Source organism: Schistocerca nitens, chromosome 6, assembly GCF_023898315.1.
Source record: "Schistocerca nitens isolate TAMUIC-IGC-003100 chromosome 6, iqSchNite1.1, whole genome shotgun sequence".
Classification (NCBI taxonomy): Eukaryota; Metazoa; Arthropoda; class Insecta; order Orthoptera; family Acrididae; genus Schistocerca; species Schistocerca nitens.
In genome coordinates, this window is record NC_064619.1 from 575,497,464 (window position 1) to 575,517,273 (window position 19,810).

The following is a 19,810-nucleotide window of genomic DNA, read 5'->3' on the forward strand; positions in this document are numbered from 1 at the left end:
CCCAGATAACGATACTTGTAAGAAACCCAGAAGTATCAGTGCAAGATCAAAAGAAATACTTGCCATTGGTGAGAGTATTAAATTCGTAATAGTTAACTGCTGAAGCATTTCCAACAAAGTGCCAAGAGTTTGAAGTGCTCCTGAAAAACAGTGAAGCTCACATAAATTTAGGTACAGAAAGGTGGTTGAAATCTGAGATTGATGGCAGTGGGATTTTTGTAGAAAATTGGAGTGTATATCAAAAGCATAGGCCATTAGGAAATTGAAGTGATTTATTTGTCGCAGTAACCAAGAAACTCAAATCCACAGAGATGAAAATTGAAGTTGCGTGTGAGATTGTTTGGGGAAGACTCAGTATCGGGGGTGGGCATAAAATGAGGACTGGATCCTTGTATCGCCCATCACACTCTTCTGTTAATGTACCGATATCTTTAGAGAAAACCTCAGTTCACTTGTGCAAATTCTGCAGTCATAGTGTAATCATCGTTGGAGACTTTAATCATCCAACAGTCAATTGGAAAAATTACAGTTTTGTTAATGGTGGGCTTGATAAGAAATCCTGTGAAATGTTACTAAATGCCTTTGCTGAGAACTACCTAGAATAGATAGTTATGAAGCCCACTCATGATGAAAATATATTGGATCTATTGGCAATAAATAAACTTGACCTCTTTGAGGATGTCCACATCAAGACTGATATCAGTGACCATGACACAGTTGTGGCAACAATGATTACCAAAGTAGAAAGGACAACGAAAACAACCAGAAAGATATATATGTTCTGTAAACTAGATAAAATATCAGTAGTGTCATACAAAGGAAAACCCAGGAGAATTGCCCCATTTTAATCGTTGTACCATTGAAAGTATGGTTGAAATAAGTGTTACTGACCTTGGTGTTGAGAAACAGCAGAAATTATTAAAATTGAACAAAGCTCCAGGGCCCAATGGAATCCCTATCAATACCACACCTACACTTATTGACAAAAGTAAAATCTTGTGAGGTACCGAGTCATCGTCAGATATAGAAGAAACTTGTGGTGTGCTCCAGGAAAGTGTGTTGGGACCCTTGCTGTTCATACTGTATATTATCAGTGACTTTGCAGACAATACTAATAGTAGCCTCAGACATTTTGTAGACGATGCAGTTGTGTATGATGCACTGTCTGAAAGAAGGTGCATAAATATTCAGTCATATCTTGATAAGATTTCGATGTGGTGTAGAAGATCGGCAACTTGCTTTAAATAGTCAGAAATATAAAATTGTGTACTTCATGAAATGAAAGACATAGTATCGTATGGCTATAATATCAGTGAGTCGCTGTTGGAATTAGCCAACTCGTACAAATACCTGGGTGTAACACTTCGTAGGGATATGAAATGGCATGATCACATAGTTGCAGTTGTGGATGAAGCAGGTGGTTGACTTCCATTTACTGGTAGAATATTGAGGAAGTGCGATCATTCTACAAAGGAGATTGCTTACAAGTCCTCCTGTGACCGGTTCTTCAATATTGCTCAAGTTTGTGGTACTCATACCAGATAGTACAAACAGGGGATATTGAACATATACAGAGAAGGGCAGCATGAATGATCATAGGTTTGTTTGATCCATGTGAGAGTGTCACAGAAATACTGAAGGAACTAAACTGTAAGACTCTTGAAGATAGACATAAACTAGCCCAAGAAAGTCTAATAACAAAGTTTCAAGAACTGGTTTTAAATAATGAGTCTATGAATATGCCATAACCCTACGTATCACTCACATAGGGATCATGAGGATAATATTAGAATAATTCCTACACACACAGAGGCTTGCAAACAGTAATTCATCCCACGTTCCATATGTAAATGGAACGGGGAGAAACCGTAGTAACTGATACAATGGGATGTGTCCTCTGCCATGCACCTCATAGTGCTTTTCAGAGTATAGATGCCAATGTAGATTACACAATCTCAGTATGACTGTGATCTTAGGTATTGCCCTGATGAATGTCACAAACTGATCGTTGCATGGAAATGTGTAGACGATTCGGCTCACTTAGCATGTTTTGCTTTGATAGTGCTATCTGAATCTTGATTGCCTCTGATGACATCTTCAGCATTGGAAGATGAAACATTAGGCGTAGAAATATGCTGTATCTCCAGCATGCTGGAGTTAGTGATGAGCTCATGTGGAGCCACATTGTTTACTCTCAAACTTGTTGATTTGTGGCGTTTTCCACTTGGGTGGTTGGTGTATGGGACCTCATCAGCATCATCAGTCCAGAACTGGTCATCAATAAATGTTCATCCTGTGCAACTTAAGATGTTTTCATAACGGTTATTGTAAAAGAAATATGTCCTGGACCACTGCCTAAGGCTAATAAAGAAAAAAATCACCAAGGATGTAAAAGATTTCTCTTACCAGCATAACTGGTGACTATGCTGACCTTTAACATATCTCTGTTCTTATGGTGTTGCTGTGGTCTTTAGTCCGAAGACTAGTTTGATGCAGCTCTTCACACTACTCTATCCTGTGCAGGCCTATTCATCTCTGGGTAACTATTGCGAAGTACATCCTTATGAATCGGCTTACTGTATTCAGATCTTGGTCTCCCCCTAAGATTTTTACCCCCAATGCTTCCCTCCAGTACTAAATTGTTGATCCCTTGATTTCTCAGAATGTGTCCTACTACCTAATCTGGTTGTGCCACAAATTTTTCTCTTCAGTTCTGTTCAGTACCTCCTCATTAGTTACGTGATCAGCCCATCCAATCTTTAGCATTCTTCTGTAACACCACATTTCAAAATCTTCTAATCTCTTGCTGTCTTATCTGTTTCTCATCCATGTTTCACTTCAGTAGGTGGCTACACTCCGTACAAATACTTTCGGAAGACTCTTAAGTCCATACTTAATGTTAACACATTTCTCTTCTTCAGGAACACTTTTCTTGCCATTGCCAGTCTACATTTTACATCCTGTCTACTTTGACCATCATCAGTTATTTTGCTGCTCAAATAGCAGAACTCATCTACTACCTTAAGTGCCTGATTTCCTAATCTAATGTCCTCAACATCACCTGATTTAATTCAACTAAAGTCCATTATGGTACACACCTAATTATGGCCCTATGATAAATGTCAATATGGCTATATGGATTTTAAGCTAGCAATATGAAATTAAAAACCTGGAGTGAGTGCAAATAGTTTATAAAATTTATAAATTAAACATCCCCCAGGCTGTGGCTAAGCCATGTCTCCGCAGTATCCTTTCTTTCAGAAGTGCTAGTTTTGCAAGGTTCGCAGGAGAGCTTCTGTAAAGTTTGGAAGGTAGGAGACGAGATACTGGCAGAAGTAAAGCTGTGAGGACCGGGCGTGAGTCATGCTTCGGTAGCTCAGGTGGTAGAGCACTTGCCCGCGAAAGGCAAAGGTCCCGAGTTCGAGTCTCGGTCGGGCACACAGTTTTAATCTGCCAGGAAGTTTTATAATTTATAGTTCATAAAATTATGTGAGAGAAATTGTGGTCTGGAATTATTTTCAGGGGGTGAAATATCAGTACTGCTGATAGGCACGTATAAAAATATTTGATACTACTCTAGCTTTAAAATTAGTATTTGCTTCTTCGAGGAGGAGAGAAAGAATAGGTTGGGGAATGTTCAAAATTAAGGGCACATCACTCAGCTTATCGGGCGTACTGATATTCTGCCTAATGAAGGTAAGTACTAACCATCAATTATGTCTCATAATTTTATACTTTTTTCAAGTGGATTTTCCTTTTGATGCAAATAGTTCATGGTAGTTTAATGACAGATAATTATTATTGCAGTTGCAAACAGCTCCTTCTTTTGCTAATATGTACTTTGACTTGTTCCACATTCATGAAAATTCTCTTTCACGTTGTGAGTTACAGGAAACAGTGAATGAATGGAAATAGATAATAATAATAATAATAATAATAATAATAATAATAATAATAATAATAATAATAATAATGTAATACTCAGTATACTTTTGGAAGGCAGCCCAAAAGACACTGAGAAGGCATTTATGTAGAGCCCATGAAAGTTTTCTGCAAAGAATCAACAGTCATTGTATGTATGACTCTGTGAATGTTGATGTCCGCCACATATGAATGAAAGTTTGTTTGATATTGCAGGCTCTTACAACAGGTTCAGTGCCCAACTTCATTGATGTTATCCTCAATTTTGGTAGTAGTGCTGTTACTGATGATAACCTGTTACATCAGGCAGTCAGCAATGGACTGAAGATTGTCTTCTATGGTGATGACACTTGGCTGAAACTTTACCCAGACAAATTTGTAAGAAGTGAGGGAACTTCATCATTTTTTGTATCAGACTTCTGGGAGGTAAGAGGTTTCTGCAAATGTGTGTGTAGCATGTATTTAAATAGTGTGCAGTCAGTAATTTAATGATCTATTCTTGAAGGTTGATAGCAATGTTACACGTAACTTACCATCTGAACTGAATTCCGATGACTGGAGTATAATGGTACTCCATTATTTGGGCTTAGATCACATTGGACATGTTGAGGGACCAGAAAGCCATCATATAAGAACAAAACTTAATGAAATGGATAGTGTTGTACAAAAAATACATGAACAGTTTGTTGTCAAGGTATGAACAGTAATATTTTTTTAACTTCTGTTCTCCAGTTCATGGAGGAAATGTGTACTATACAACCTGAAATTGCTCCATTTGTCTGGAATTTGCAGTTGTGTTTTAGAATACCAATGGAGGAAAACCATCTCTCATGGTCATCTGTGGAGATCATGGAATGAAAGATTCTGGTGGTCATGGTGGTGCATCACTACCTGAAATAACAGTACCAATTATTGCTGTGGGGCAGAGCTGTGTACAGAGATATTCCAGGTATAGCAATCATTATATGCATCTTTTTAATTTCCTTATCTTCGTAAATACTAAACTAGATGATTTTCTATATGTTTATTAAAGGGAAAAACTAGTGCATACTCAGAACCTTGTGATATCCATATTACATACACTGAGAGGCAAAAAAAAAAAAATCGCAACACCAAGGAGGAGTTGTACGACATAAATGGAAGTTGGTAGGCCTGTTTCCAGATCTGTAAGATGATGTCTATTCAAATTTCCCACCAATCGCGTAAGAGTGGCACTAGGAGCACCGCTATGAGAATGCAAAAGAGGTCTGCTTTAAATGCATACCATTGTGGGTGTGAACATTAATTACCTTTGAGATTGGACGTGGTGAGTTGATGTTAGTCAAGAATGTTTTTAAGCCGACAAAGGTGCCATTATCAGCACCTTACTGAGTTTGAACAAGGTTGTGTAATAGGGCTATGAGAAGCTGAATGTTCCTTCTACGACATTGCAGGAATGTGACCACTGTACATGATAGCTCACAGCAGTGGTCATGAGAATTTACGTTCACAAGAAGCCCGGGCTCTGGACAGCCATGTGCCACAACTGAGATGGAAGACAATTGTGTGTTCGCCATATAGTTTTGTTGCATGGTATTGCATCTGCAGCAGCTACCAGAGCAGAATTTGCCACCACATAATGAACTACTAAAAATCAGTTACTTCAAGGATAGCTCCGAGCCAGATGCCATGTAGCGTGCATGCTGTTGACCAGAAACCACCACCATTTGCAACTTTAGTGATGTCAAGCAAGAGCTCATTGGAGGGCAGAGTGGAGTTCTGGTTCTGCCTTGGTACCAGTGATGCCTGTGTGTTGGTTAGAAAGAGGCCAGTTGACGGCCTGCAGCCAACCTGCCAGTGTGCTGGACATAGTGGACCTACACCTGGAGTTATGGTCTGAGTTGCAATTTTGTATGACATCAGGAGCACTCTCTTAGTTATCCCATGCACCTGACTGCAAATTTGTATGTAAATCTGGTGATTCGACCTGTTGTGCCACCATTTGTGAACAGCATTCTAGTGGGTGTTTACCAACGGAATAACACTCAGCCACATACTGCTGTTGTAACCTAATATGCTCTACAGTGTGTCAACATGTTGCCTTGGCCTACTCAATCACCAGATCTATCTCCAATCGAGCACATACGGGATGTTGGTAGTCAACGAATCCAGCGTCATCCATGAACAGTGTTAACCGCCCCTGTACTGACTGACCATGTGCAACAGGCATGGAACTCCATCGCACAAACTGACATCCAGCACCTGAACAACACAATGCATACATGTTTGCATGCTTGCATTGAACATTCTGGCAGTTACACCAGTCAATAATGTACTGGCATTTCACATTTGCAATAGCTTATCTCGAGCTTACGTTAACCTGTGACCTTGCAACATTTGTAACTTAAATATGTTATCGAGACCAATGTATTCCTGAAATTTCATTACTATACATTAATTATTTTTTGGTGTTGAAATTTTTTCTTGTTAGTGAATTTTAAAATCTGTTCTGAACATGATAATAAATTCATTTTCAAAATAATCACATTGTCTGTCCTGAGAGCACCTTGTCATTGCAGTTGCATATATGCCTTGATGGTAGGTAGAGATGAGGTACGACAAATTATACAGCTGTTAAAATATTTTAATTGAATAAAAGTGCCTCTGTGCATTTTGTTTGCACACTGCCACAAGAGACGTCTAAATTTTAGCCCTCTCTGAAGCTCTCACCATTTGGGAATGACCGACTATGTATGTTATACTATTATTTAGTTGTTCAGTATGTAACATGCAGATTGCTTCCAGTTATAAATTCATCACAGTGTCATCCACTTCTATACAGCAGATTTTTCATATATATTGGTGCCATGGAATCTTGGATATTCCTACTCTCTGTGCACTCTTGGATTATCTGGAAAACAAATGTTTGATATTTCTACTTCTTCAGGATTATGGAGTTTGTTTTTTCATATCCCTTCATTTCAGTGGACTGTATTGGTATGTTGTTTCTGTAATCTTCTTTGTACTTCATAAGTTAAATAAATTATTTTGGTTGCTGTGACTAAATTACAAGGGTGGTTTGAAAAGTTTTCGGAATGGAATAGAAAAAAAAGCACTTACATCACTGAAACTTTTTTTATTGTTCATTGTAGTCTCCTTTTGATTAATGCACTTGGTCCAACGATGTTCCAGTGCCTTGATCACATCTTCAAAATCAGTTTCCTCCAGGCCTGCAAAATAGTTGTCTACTCCGGCTGTCAATTCTTTGTTTGAAGTGAATCTTCGTCCACCAAGAAAAATATTCAGTTTTGGGAAGAGATGGAATAAGGTGGGTGTGGCAACAATTCATACCTTCGTTTGTGTAATTTTGCCATGGCGACGGCACATGCGTGCGGGCGCGCATTGTCTTGATGGAAGCTGACTTTCTTCCTTGGTAAACGTGGCCTTTTCTCGTGTATCAATTCGTCCAGGAGGTTAGCATAGTATTCTCCAGTAATTGTTTGCCCAGTGGGGAGAAAATCTACAAATAGAATCCCCTTCGCACCCCAGAACACCGATGCCATGACTTTTCCCACTGAAGGAATTGCCTTTGCTTTCTTTTGTGGCAGAGAATCAGCAAATTTCCACTACTTCGACTTGTTTTGTCTCTGGGGTATAGTAGTGCACCCAAGTTTCATCTGTGGTCACAAACCGATGCAAAAAATCTTGTTCGTTTCTCCTAAAACAGGCCAAACATTGTTCCAATATGTCCATTCTTATGTGTTTTTGATCCAGCGTCAAGAGTTACGGCATCCATCTTGCAGATAATTTTTTCATTTCTAATTCTTCAGTTAAAATGTAATATACCCTTTCAGATGACATGTGGCAAGCGTGAGCAATTTCACACACTTTCAGTAGGCAGTCCTCCATGACCATTTTGTGCACTTTTGCAATGATTTCTGGAGTAGTGACACATCTTGGCCGAACACTGCACGGATCATCATCTAAGCTTTCCTGACCAAATTTAATTAATTTGTCCACTTGGCAACAGTTGAATATGAAGGAGCCGAGTCTCCCAGTGTATTCTGGGAATCGGCATGAAAGTCCTTTGCTTTCATACCTTTCTTTATGAAGTACTTAATCACTGCTTGAATCTTTTTTTTTTCTCCATCTTCGCAAATCACTATGTGGCGGTACAGCCTGCTTTATTTATCTCTTTGTTTGATGCCCTCAGTGTTGACGTACTGTGTTGCTACACTGGCTGAAAAATAGATTTTGGATTCCGACACTGACTACTGTAAATAATGTAACCGACAGGTGCACTGTTGCATTTCACAGTACTTTACTTTCACTGTTCACAACCCCCTAATAATACACAGTTATTTGGCCAGTGCACTATTGTTTCACTTTCAGTCAGTCTCATTAATAGTTTTCAGGTGAACATCCACATACTGCTACAATATTTTAGTGTTGGACATCTACGAGCAGTAAAAGCCTAACCACAAAGTTCACAGTTCTTGAAGAGTAGAAAGGTATGTATGGAGCAGGCACTGTCAGCGTTTTTACACACAGCCTAATTGTTTAGCACTTATTCCACAGTTAAGTTGAAGCATTATTGTTATTCTAACCAACACAGGTTTCTCGTCTAAAACTCGACCGTGAACTGACTGTCTCAGGACCAAAAATTGGCCCCTTATATATCATCTCAATAATAAGTACTGAAACTACACATTGTTTAAAGTTAAATTTACAGACATTACAATTAAAACTTAACTCATTAAATTAACCGAACACATCGAAAAATTCTGTCTTTTTAACAGTTTTTTCTTCTGCAAGGATTAGAGCCAAATTATTTGTTTAAATGATGAAATTAACCCATATCATTATGTAAACAATACTTTGACAAAACTGTTAATTACTTTTGAATTAATGAAGGACTGGTTTTGCTAACATGTTTTCAAATAGAGCCAAATAGACACTTTTAATATTACTAGTATTTTGTCTTCCAAATGTTTGTAATTAGTACAGAATTTAGATTTGTTTACATGTAAACAATAGAATTTAAGTTGCGAAACAATTACTGATTTCACCCTATAACAAAAGGTACTACCTAGGAATAGTCAAAATAAATTAGAAAATCAATTACATACCTAAAACCAAGCACAAATATTAGATCTGGTGTTAAATTCTTTAAAACCGAGGGTCAACTTTTCTCTTATATGAAAAAGCACATTATATTCATGTATGTTAATGCTAATTAATTGAAAAATGAAATTTAAGGAGGCAGATGGCAAAACAAGAGGGGAAGTAAAAATATCTTAGCTCACTTCGTCACAACTACGCAGGAACAACAAGAGGGCCGCGTCACCTCCACAGCTCTCTTCAAAGAGCACTAATGTGGCACGTGTTTACAGGCAACAGTCCATTGAATATCACGTGAACAACTTGTTGCCCTTGCGCTGATCTATCATGGTGATTCCGAGAACTTTTCAAACCACCCTCGTAAGTGTAACACTTTGAGGAAAGGGTCTATACTAAAACTTGATGATGAAATGCAAGATTCCCTGTGACTTGGCATTTGCTTAAAATTTTGGTGACTGTTCCAAAATTATTCCACGTGGCTGTACCAAGAAAGCCATGTACAACTTGAACATCAATTTTTGTCAAAACTGAAATAGTGCAGAGGTTTCCATAAAATTAGGTTTAGGTGGAATCTGATCTCGTCCTGCAAGAAGTGGGTCAGAGGACAATAAAAGAATTCTCTTGAAGCTCATTCATAAATTCTGATGTTTATGTTCTTAGTTTGATTATTGACTGAATTCTTTTTGAGTAATATTTTGAGTGTGCTACAGATTTCTCCCTTTTCCAAGTATACATCTGTTGTAAATTTATTGATTGCAGTAGCCTGAAATTTTTGTAAATGTTTGTATGGAGGATAATTTAAAAAAAAAAAAAAAAAATTATAGGTTTACAGGGTGAAATGAGTGTAAGTGCTGAAAATTCTATAGATGGCTGAGGATGGTGTATTGAACAAAATTACATCAGTATTTAAGTCATTTGCAGACTAATAATTGTAGCTATTACAAGTCACATGTTTTCAGATTGGATAGCAAAAGCAAGCCATGTCTATTTTCCCCAGGGCAGCAGATCAAATATTAAAGTGTGGATTTATGGACGCAAAACAGATAATCTGTACTGACAGGTGTCATCCATATCGCAGTGCATGTATGCCCATGCAGAAAACATCAGATTGTAAAGTTTGTGACATACTTGTGGGAAGACTGATGAGAAAAAAGCAACCACAACACTGATGTATGTACATATTAAGGTACCATGTATAAAAATATCTGCACTTATTCCCATTACACCTGGATATCTGTGTAAGGAGAAACCTAAAATGTGTCTAACCTCAAACATAATGACTTTGCTGGAGTCAGTGAGTGAGTGGGCGGGCGGAGGGGGGGGGGGGATATAGTTAGATTGGCGGAATCCTGGGAAAGTATTGCACATTGCACATCTACATATGAGAACACATCTAACTTTTGTGTTACCTACTTTTGAGTGGAAGCCAATACATGCTGAAACAGGTTAGTTCATCCGACAACAAACCTAACCTAACATTTGCCAGTTGATTTTTATAAGGGCTATCAAACAGGCTGTTTTTAAACTTCCTGCGGATGTTCGTGAGGAGATTAGGAAGGACAAGAGCATGTTCGCCCAAGTGTAGTATTGGGTGCGGTAACATTTATAGTAGGATATTAAAACCACACCATCAGGTAGTAACTGTAATTTATTAATTACCTCTTATGTCAATTAATATTAAAGGTATGCCATTTATTAATGTGTAAGTCATTGTCCATTGCATGAATTACTTTTTGAATATGACTCCTATCAAATGATGCTCCCTCTGCACAACACATTCATCTAGGTGGCGTTGGAAGCTTTCCATAACTCGTCGTAAAGTATTCCCTGGGACATTGCTGACGGCAGTTCTGATGCGATCCTTCAACTCAGGAATGGTGGCACAACTGGCACAACTTGTTCGGAATACTATGTGCTTCAGGTAGCTCCAAAGGAAAAAGTCTCCACATGAAAGGTCAGATGAGCGAGGCGGCCAGGAAATATCACCAAAACGGGAAATTACTCTACTGGGAAATCTCTGTCGCAAGAAATCCATGCAAATTCTGGCTGTATGCGAGGTCGCTCCATCTTGTTGAAACCATAATTGTTCTACATCCACATCGACCATACCTAATTGGGGAAGAATGAAGTCTTGCTTCATCTTTAGGTAGCGTTCACTGGTGACAGCTACAGCCGTACTGCTGTCATCCTCAAAGACGTAAGGGCCAATAATCCTAAAGGAAGCAACTCCACACCACACTGTGACACGAGAACTGTGCAAGGGCTTGAGGTGCAGTTCATGCGGGTTTATATCACTCAAATAATGCATATTCTGTTTATTCACTGAACCACGTAATTCGAAATGAGCTTCATCTGACATCAGGATGGTGTGCAACATTTGTGGATTTTGGCAAACAGAATGTTTCGTGTGAAACCCAATTGCGAGGCCTAATTTCCTGAACGATCTGCAGCTTATATGGGTGAAAATGGAGATCTTTGTGCAATATTCTCCTGAATGAGCAGTCAGACATATTCACAGTTTGCGCATGACTACGAGCAGATCTTTTTGGGCTACACAATATAGCAGCATGAACATTTTGCATGGCTTCTGGTGTCCGCACAGTTCTTTCACTGCTTCCCGGTTTGCCATTGCAAACAGAAACTGTTGTTTGAAATGCATGTACCCACCTCACAATGGTCCGTCCATCTGGAACTTTCCCATGACGTCCCAAGTTGAAATGTTGCTGAAATAGACATTGGGTAGCAGTAACAGTCGTTATTCTTGAAATAACTTTCAACAACAAAGGCACGATGCTGTGCACTCCACCGCTCCATATCACTGTCACACTTGAAATAGCAGCTCATTAGTACATGAATGCAGCACGAGCTGGCGCGCATTCCTGCAGTACGTCATTGTACTACGCAAGTCAAATTGTGCTATGAATGCTGCCGCACCCTGTATTACAACAGCAGAGAGATTTGCTTTGTGTTTTCTTTAAGTGGATCCTGATATTGTTATCTTATCTGCGGGCAAGGCCAATACTATAATTGTGTTAGAGAAGCCACATTATTTTCATAAGATGCAGTGTTTACTGTACCTGAGACTCAGTGCCGGCCTGACAAATAGTTGTAATAAGAAGATCTTGGAGAAAAATTATTTGTCACAAGATATTATTAAGAGTCTTAAATCATACTGTTCTGTACCTCCTAGAGTGTATTGCATTTTGAAGATCCATAAGGAAGTAATTCCTCTGAGGCTTATTGTCAGTAATATAGGTGTTGTTGTGGAATACAATATACCCAAAACAAACTCTTCTCTGTTGAACCCAGTAATAGGTCAGTGTGTACATCACAATAGGAATTTGGTATATTTCATATGGCAATTAAAGGGATTGTGTTTGACTGACTGGTTTTTTGGTAGGGTTTGATGTGGTCTCTCTACACACATGTGCCTCTGTCAGATTTATTACAGTTAGTTGAGGTTAGGTTTGGTATTGTGTTAACTAGCCTGTTTTGACTTGTGTTGACTTCCACTTACTTTTTAATCAATGACCAGTTCTATGAACAGAGATGGAGTTGCAGTGGGGTGTCCTTTGTCAACTATTGTTGCCATTATTTTTATGAAAAGGTGTGATAAATTTGCTGTAGAGTCAGTGGCATTGAAACCTGCATGCTTTTTTTAGATACGTAGACAATAATTTTATTATTGAGTCTTATGCGAGTGGGAGTGGGAGTTTGCAGAACTTTTCAGAACATATTAATTACATCCACCAAAATATTTGCTTGGCTGTGGAGCTGGAAAAGGGTAGTTCACCTTCCTTCCTTGATGTGTTAGTCAAGTCAACTCACACTTATTTCAATCTTCAGGCTGATCCTTGTAGCCATCCAGCTTGGCTTGAAGAGGTACTTTGTACTTTTCTTCGTAGGGTCCTTGTCATCTCCGATCCTGGAAGTTTATCAGTTTGAAGTTACCTTTCACTGAAATGGGTATAATGAGAACAAATCACACATACATTGAATAATGAGAATAATAATGTGATTCCCAAGTCTACAGCTTGCTTCCCTTAGTTGTATTCTGAGGGAACGTGATACGGATTGTGTTTCAAACACTACCTAAGTTTTGGGTCATTTTAGGGACTGTTAAGGATGATCTTGGTTTGTAGAAGGCTTGTGTCTACCGTACCCCTTGCACTAGTGGCTTGCCATATGTAGGGCACCTATCAGAACTGTGGAAGACAGGACACAGAACATGAGTGTTACGTATCCTTACGATAGCCAAGGAGATCTGCAATATTGCCTTGGTTCTGGTCATCTTATGGAATATAACTACAAAGAGATTTTGGTGTGCTCATTCAATTACTGGGATAATGTTACTGAGGAAGTTGTTGACATTAAATTAGCAAGCAGTCTTATGGAGACAGAAGTTTTTATTTAAGATCTGCCTGGTATCCTGCTATCTCTCTCTCCCAGTCAAACAACAGAGAGATGAACTGAGTTGATTCCATTCTTGTTTCTTGCTCTTAATTCTTCAGCTGTTAATTAGGTGTTCTGTTAAATGTGATGGCTACTTCCACTGACTCAAGAGAAAAAATTGTATTTTTAGCCCAGTTTTGCTTTGTTTGTATTGGGTGGGTGAGGAAAACACATTTCTGTTTTTATAGCATAATTCACTTTATAATACAGCAGAGAAATATTTGTATTTTCAGCTCTGTGTTTGATAATGAAAGAATTATTTCACAAATTGATTTAGTTCCTACATTGTCTGCTCTTCTGGGTGTTCCTATACCATCTGGTAATCTGGGGAAGACCATATATGGACTGTTGCATCACCTACCAACAAACAAACAGTTGTATTTCTTATATTATAATGCTCAACAAATAGCTGAGTTATTTGGAAAAACCTTTGAGATAACAGAATCAGGTACGTCAACAAATATTTTGACAATGTACTGTGCATTACAAAAGTGTAAACAACTAGATAAGGAAATGTGTATAAAACTAATGGTATGATTTTTCTATAATGCAAGATTGTCATTCAGAATATCAAAAAGCTATTCAGCTTCATGAGAAATGGTTAATTTATGAAGAAGAAGAAAAGAACACAGCCATTGAAACAACCATTGCAGCGTATTACTCTGCACTGTCATGCATGGGTTTCAAACTTACGGAGTCACTGATAAAGTATGACATCCACACAATCTGTGTTGCCATTGGGGTGTTGTTGCAGGTAAGACCTCTGTATCTTATGTTTTTAAAAATAATTACAACAGTCACAGGACAGAAATTACCACTCAATCTATTTAAGAGCAATGTTGTGTTGAAAGTCTTTTGTGTATGGAATGTGTCTAACAAAATGTTCACATCCATCAGCTATGCTCAGTGTCCTTCATGCAGCAGTCATTTTCCTTCTGCACTCCATTTTTATTGCTTCTGCATATTTAAAAAAAGTGTTCTCTTTGTCATTTGGTTTCCGGGTAACATTTTTTTGCTTCTGTGCAAAATTTTATTGTTAATGTTCTCTTTACTGTGTCTTTTGCTTAGATTTTTAAAACCTTTTTTCTCTGGCTGTCTTTTGAAGTATGTGCTCCACTACTTTTAACAACTTTAGGTTTAAGATTGTGGAAATACCACAAGCAGCTATATGGCAAAGTATCTATCTCATGCCTAATGTCATTTCTAACTGTACATCATGTGGTTAACATTCTGAGTCTCAGTACAAGTACAATGCATATTTCTTAGAGTATCAGAGATGAATTAAAATTGATTTCCGCTGTTCCAGACGAACATCTGTTGCCACAAGAATAGTCATCACATGTTACTTCGGTAATTTGTTCTGAGACATGTTTATGTCACTATCCCATTAACTCTGGTGTATTAGTAACATTACAAACAAGAATAGAAGGATATAATGCAACAGGAATTGATAATTTACTTTTACATCCAACTATCTTGCATGAAATATGAGGTTCATTCAAATGAAACCTGGTCAGTGCGTCTACCTTTGCCTTACACATAAGATGGTACCATGTAACTGCGGGTATGGTGTCGCCATTGATTAGTAAAGAGACTGACACGTGTGCACCGTTTGATGTTTCATAGCACCAGTGTTGTTTCACGATGAAGAGAAGGTGGTCACACAATTTATCGTTCACTTCTGAATGTGCAGGTCAGTGAGCAGGAACAACGAGGAGTGAATCGATTTTTGGTGGTGGAGGGAGTTGGAGGCCATGAAATGTATCGACGGATGAAGGCTTTGTATGGTGAGTGCAGTCTGAGTCATTCAGGTGTTGTGGAATGGTGCAAACGATTCCTTGAGGGGCGTGAGTCACTAGAAGATGATGCTCGTCCTGGACAGGCTCATGTCATCACACCGGAAATGGTTGCAGAAGTGAATGCTTTATTCTTGGGCAACTGCAAAATCACCGGGGACGAGATCCATCGGTTACTGGTTTTAGCGTGGGCACCACCCATGACAAAGTGTGTGACTGGATCTAGGTCTGGATCTGACAGCAGCCTACTAGCTTCTTCAAGGATGGAATCGACCGGCTAGTGTTGCAATGGGATAAATGTGCCAACAGTTTTGGCAACTATTTTTGAGTATATGTACTGTTTATAACTATATTTTTGAGTTAATTAAATCGTTACCGTTACTTTACACTAGCGACCATGTTTCATTTGAATGCCCCTTATATGAGCCCCATAATACACTCCTGGAAATGGAAAAAAGAACACATTGACACCGGTGTGTCAGACCCACCATACTTGCTCTGGACACTGCGAGAGGGCTGTACAAGCAATGATCACACGCACGGCACAGCGGACACACCAGGAACCGCGGTGTTGGCCATCGAATGGCGCTAGCTGCGCAGCATTTGTGCACCGCCGCCGTCAGTGTCAGCCAGTTTGCTGTGGCATATGGAGCTCCATCGCAGTCTTTAACACTGGTAGCATGCCGCGACAGCGTGGACGTGAACCGTATGTGCAGTTGACGGACTTTGAGCGAGGGCGTATAGTGGGAATGCGGGAGGCCGGGTGGACGTACCGCCGAATTGCTCAACACGTGGGGCGTGAGGTCTCCACAGTACATCGATGTTGTCGCCAGTGGTCGGCGGAAGGTGCACGTGCCCGTCGACCTGGGACCGGACCGCAGCGACGCACGGATGCACGCCAAGACCGTAGGATCCTACGCAGTGCCGTAGGGGACTGCACCGCCACTTCCCAGCAAATTAGGGACACTGTTGCTCCTGGGGTATCGGCGAGGACCATTCGCAACCGTCTCCATGAAGCTGGGCTACGGTCCCACACACCGTTAGGCCGTCTTCCGCTCACGCCCCAACATCGTGCAGCCCGCCTCCAGTGGTGTCGCGACAGGCGTGAATGGAGGGACGAATGGAGACATGTCGTCTTCAGTGATGAGAGTCGCTTCTGCCTTGGTGCCAATGATGGTCGTATGCGTGTTTGGCGCCGTGCAGGTGAGCGCCACAATCAGGACTGCATACGACCGAGGCACACAGGGCCAACACCCGGCATCATGGTGTGGGGAGCGATCTCCTACACTGGCCGTACACCACTGGTGATCGTCGAGGGGACACTGAATAGTGCACGGTACATCCAAACCGTCATCGAACCCATCGTTCTACCATTCGTAGACCGGCAAGGGAACTTGCTGTTCCAACAGGACAATGCACGTCCGCATGTATCCCGTGCCACCCAACGTGCTCTAGAAGGTGTAAGTCAACTACCCTGGCCAGCAAGATCTCCGGATCTGTCCCCCATTGAGCATGTTTGGGACTGGATGAAGCGTCGTCTCACGCGGTCTGCACGTCCAGCACGAACGCTGGTCCAACTGAGGCGCCAGGTGGAAATGGCATGGCAAGCCGTTCCACAGGACTACATCCAGCATCTCTACGATCGTCTCCATGGGAGAATAGCAGCCTGCATTGCTGCGAAAGGTGGATATACACTGTACTAGTGCCGACATTGTGCATGCTCTGTTGCCTGTGTCTATGTGCCTGTGGTTCTGTCAGTGTGATCATGTGATGTATCTGACCCCAGGAATGTGTCAATAAAGTTTCCCCTTCCTGGGACAATGAATTCACGGTGTTCTTATTTCAATTTCCAGGAGTGTAGATGGTTTGGATACACTGGCCAACACTGAAAATGTTTCAGGCTCAAAAATAGTTAATTCTCATGTGTTTCCATTTGCTGGATTAAAAAATTACCATAAAAATGACAGACTAGCTTTTGCTTTGGAGATAAAGTGATGTTTCATTTTTAGAGCCAACATTTTCAATTTGGGGTAAATTTTGTTTTTGTAGTTGGAACACATTTCCAATAATGAACCACTAATGCTCTTAAGCTGTTTGTAAGTCTTAAACAAAGTTACTGTTGCTGTGACTGAGAGTTTCATAAAGTTTCTACTGTAATTGAAGCAGAATTTCTGGTTTGAAAGTGCTTTTGTGGTGTAAAATTCGTAAAAATACCACGAAAATGTGTAAATAAGGTGAATAATTTTTGTTACATTTGTGGTGAAGTAACATTTTCTCCACAGAAATGCAGTCTGATGCCTCTTGTGAAGACTGCCTATTAGGATTATTTTGGCCTGAAAGTAGGGGACCAGGATAAGTCATGGGCTCCACATACATGTTGCAACACATGTTCAGTTACACTGCAAGAATGGCTGAAAAGTGAGAAACGATCTATTGCTTTCACTGTGCCTGTGGTTTGGTGGGAGCCTACAGACCACACAGATGACTGCTATTTCTGCTTGATTCCACCTATAAAGGCAGGACTGTGTATGAAGAAAAGTTCAGTCCCAATTCTTCGAACTGCTAATTGACTCATTCGGCATTCAGATAGTTTACTAGTTCCTCCTCCACCGGAAAATTGTGTGTTTAAAGGAGAAAATGAAGACAGTGTGGAAGAAGAAGAAGAAGCCTTCCACATCCTGTGACCCTGATTTTTGAGGAAAACATGATAAACCACACAGACTGAGTCAAGCGGAATTGAGTGATTGCGTTAGAGACCTTGACCTGTCAAAGGAGAAGGCAGAAATTCTTGTGTCTTGACTACAGCAATGGAATCTTCTCGAAAGTGATGTCACAACCTCACAGTACAGAAAACATCATATTGAACTGCTTCCCTTTTTGGAGGAGAAAACAGTCTTGTTGTTTGCTGCGACATTAATGGCTTGATGAAATCTTTGAATTTGAACCACGATCCAACTGAATAGAGGCTGTTCATAGACTTCTCCAAGCTTAGTTTGAAAGCTGTGCTACTTCACAATGGCAACCATCTTCCTTCTATTCCTGTTGGTCATGCAGTGCACCTGGAGGAGACATAAGCGAATATGACAACCCTCTTGGACTCGATGAGATATCAAGAACACAAATGGAAACTCTGTGGTGATCTAAAAGTCATTGCAATACTCTTAGGAATGCAGCTGGGGTAGACAAAACATTGCTGCTTTTTACATATGTGGGACAGTTGGGATAGGAAATCACATTATATTAAAGTAAACTGGCCTGCGAGAAGTTTTAACCCCAGCGTGAAAAATGTCATTGCCGAGCCTGTCCTGTACCCAAAAGATGTTCTTCTTCCACCCTTGCATGTCAAGCTGGGTTTTATGAAAAATTTTGTCCAAGGTATGAACCAAGAAGGATGGACCTTTAAGTACGTAGGAGAGAACTTTCCAAAATTAAGTGATGCAAAAGTAAAGGAAGGTATTTTTATTGGGTCACAAATTTGAGAACTTGTAAAGGATCCTGCATTTGACCAAGTTTTGGAGGGGAAAGAAAAGGAAGCTTGGGAAGCCTTCAAGCAGATGTTCGTGGATTTCTTTAGGCAACAAAAGAGATGATAACTACACTCAGTTGGTGACAGTGCTCCTGCAAAAATACCATAACCTTGGATGCACCATGTCCCTTAAAATTCATTTCCTCCACTCCCACCTAGACTTTTTCCCTCGTAGTTGTGGAGCTGTTAGTGATGAACATGGAGGAAGTTTCCATTAAGACATTCCTGGTATGCAACAAAGACATCAGGGCCATTGGAATGAAGTGGTGCTTGCGGATTACTGTTGTTCTCAGTATAGGGATGCTCTGGAACTCCATAACAAGAGGCAAGCTAAAAGTCAGTGATCTCATGCAGCCACCACATCATTCTCTTCAGACCCAACCATCTGTGAGGTATTCTTTCAGCAATTTAAAATTCTTAAAATGTAGCAGTCATTTTAAAAAATTCCAATACACTTTCAATATTATTAGCATATATAATTACAATGTATCCTTTTCTCTTAATCCGTTAATATGAAATACTTACTCTTAGTGCGTGTCACAGAAACTAGAGCTAAGGAAAATTTTTCATTGTTATATTTATTTTTCTTGACCCATAATTAGTAAGAATTGGCTCATGAAGTGCAGAAACATTCAAATTTTTTTTTTTTTTTTTGGCCAGGGACATCAGTGTTCTTCCACATTATTTAAGAAAGGAAAAGTACTGTCTCGCGGAGCCATAACTACTGATGTGATCACACTCTTATGAGAGAATTTACTGGATGATCAATGGGAACAAATTTACCAAGGGCACACAATTGATGGAAAATTTAAGTTTTCCTAAAAATTTGTTGTAATACTTTCTCTCAAATTTTCCTTTACAACAGGTCAATGGCAATTACAGTCTAAGCTGAGGAAAAGGGTTGTAAGCATCGGGAACCAAAGTATATTGTGACAGGAGGAGAGAGCTTTATTTAATGCAGAAGGCTGAACTTAATCAAAACTTGAAAATGTACTACAAGCAATACTGTGGTAGT

General features: G+C 39.8%; 1 protein-coding gene across 2 annotated transcripts in view; it reads left to right on the plus strand.

Moving 5' to 3' along the window:
- The window catches only part of LOC126262653 (GPI ethanolamine phosphate transferase 2), a 116,605-nt gene that overhangs the window by 37,317 nt on the left and 59,478 nt on the right, over positions 1-19,810 (plus strand). For both annotated transcript variants that reach the window (XM_049959422.1, XM_049959423.1), the window contains exons 3-7: positions 4,138-4,347; positions 4,427-4,615; positions 4,725-4,870; positions 13,707-13,921; positions 14,028-14,227. In XM_049959422.1, coding sequence (XP_049815379.1) covers positions 4,138-4,347; positions 4,427-4,615; positions 4,725-4,870; positions 13,707-13,921; positions 14,028-14,227 — 960 coding nt within the window. The remainder of the gene's footprint in view (positions 1-4,137; positions 4,348-4,426; positions 4,616-4,724; positions 4,871-13,706; positions 13,922-14,027; positions 14,228-19,810) is intronic.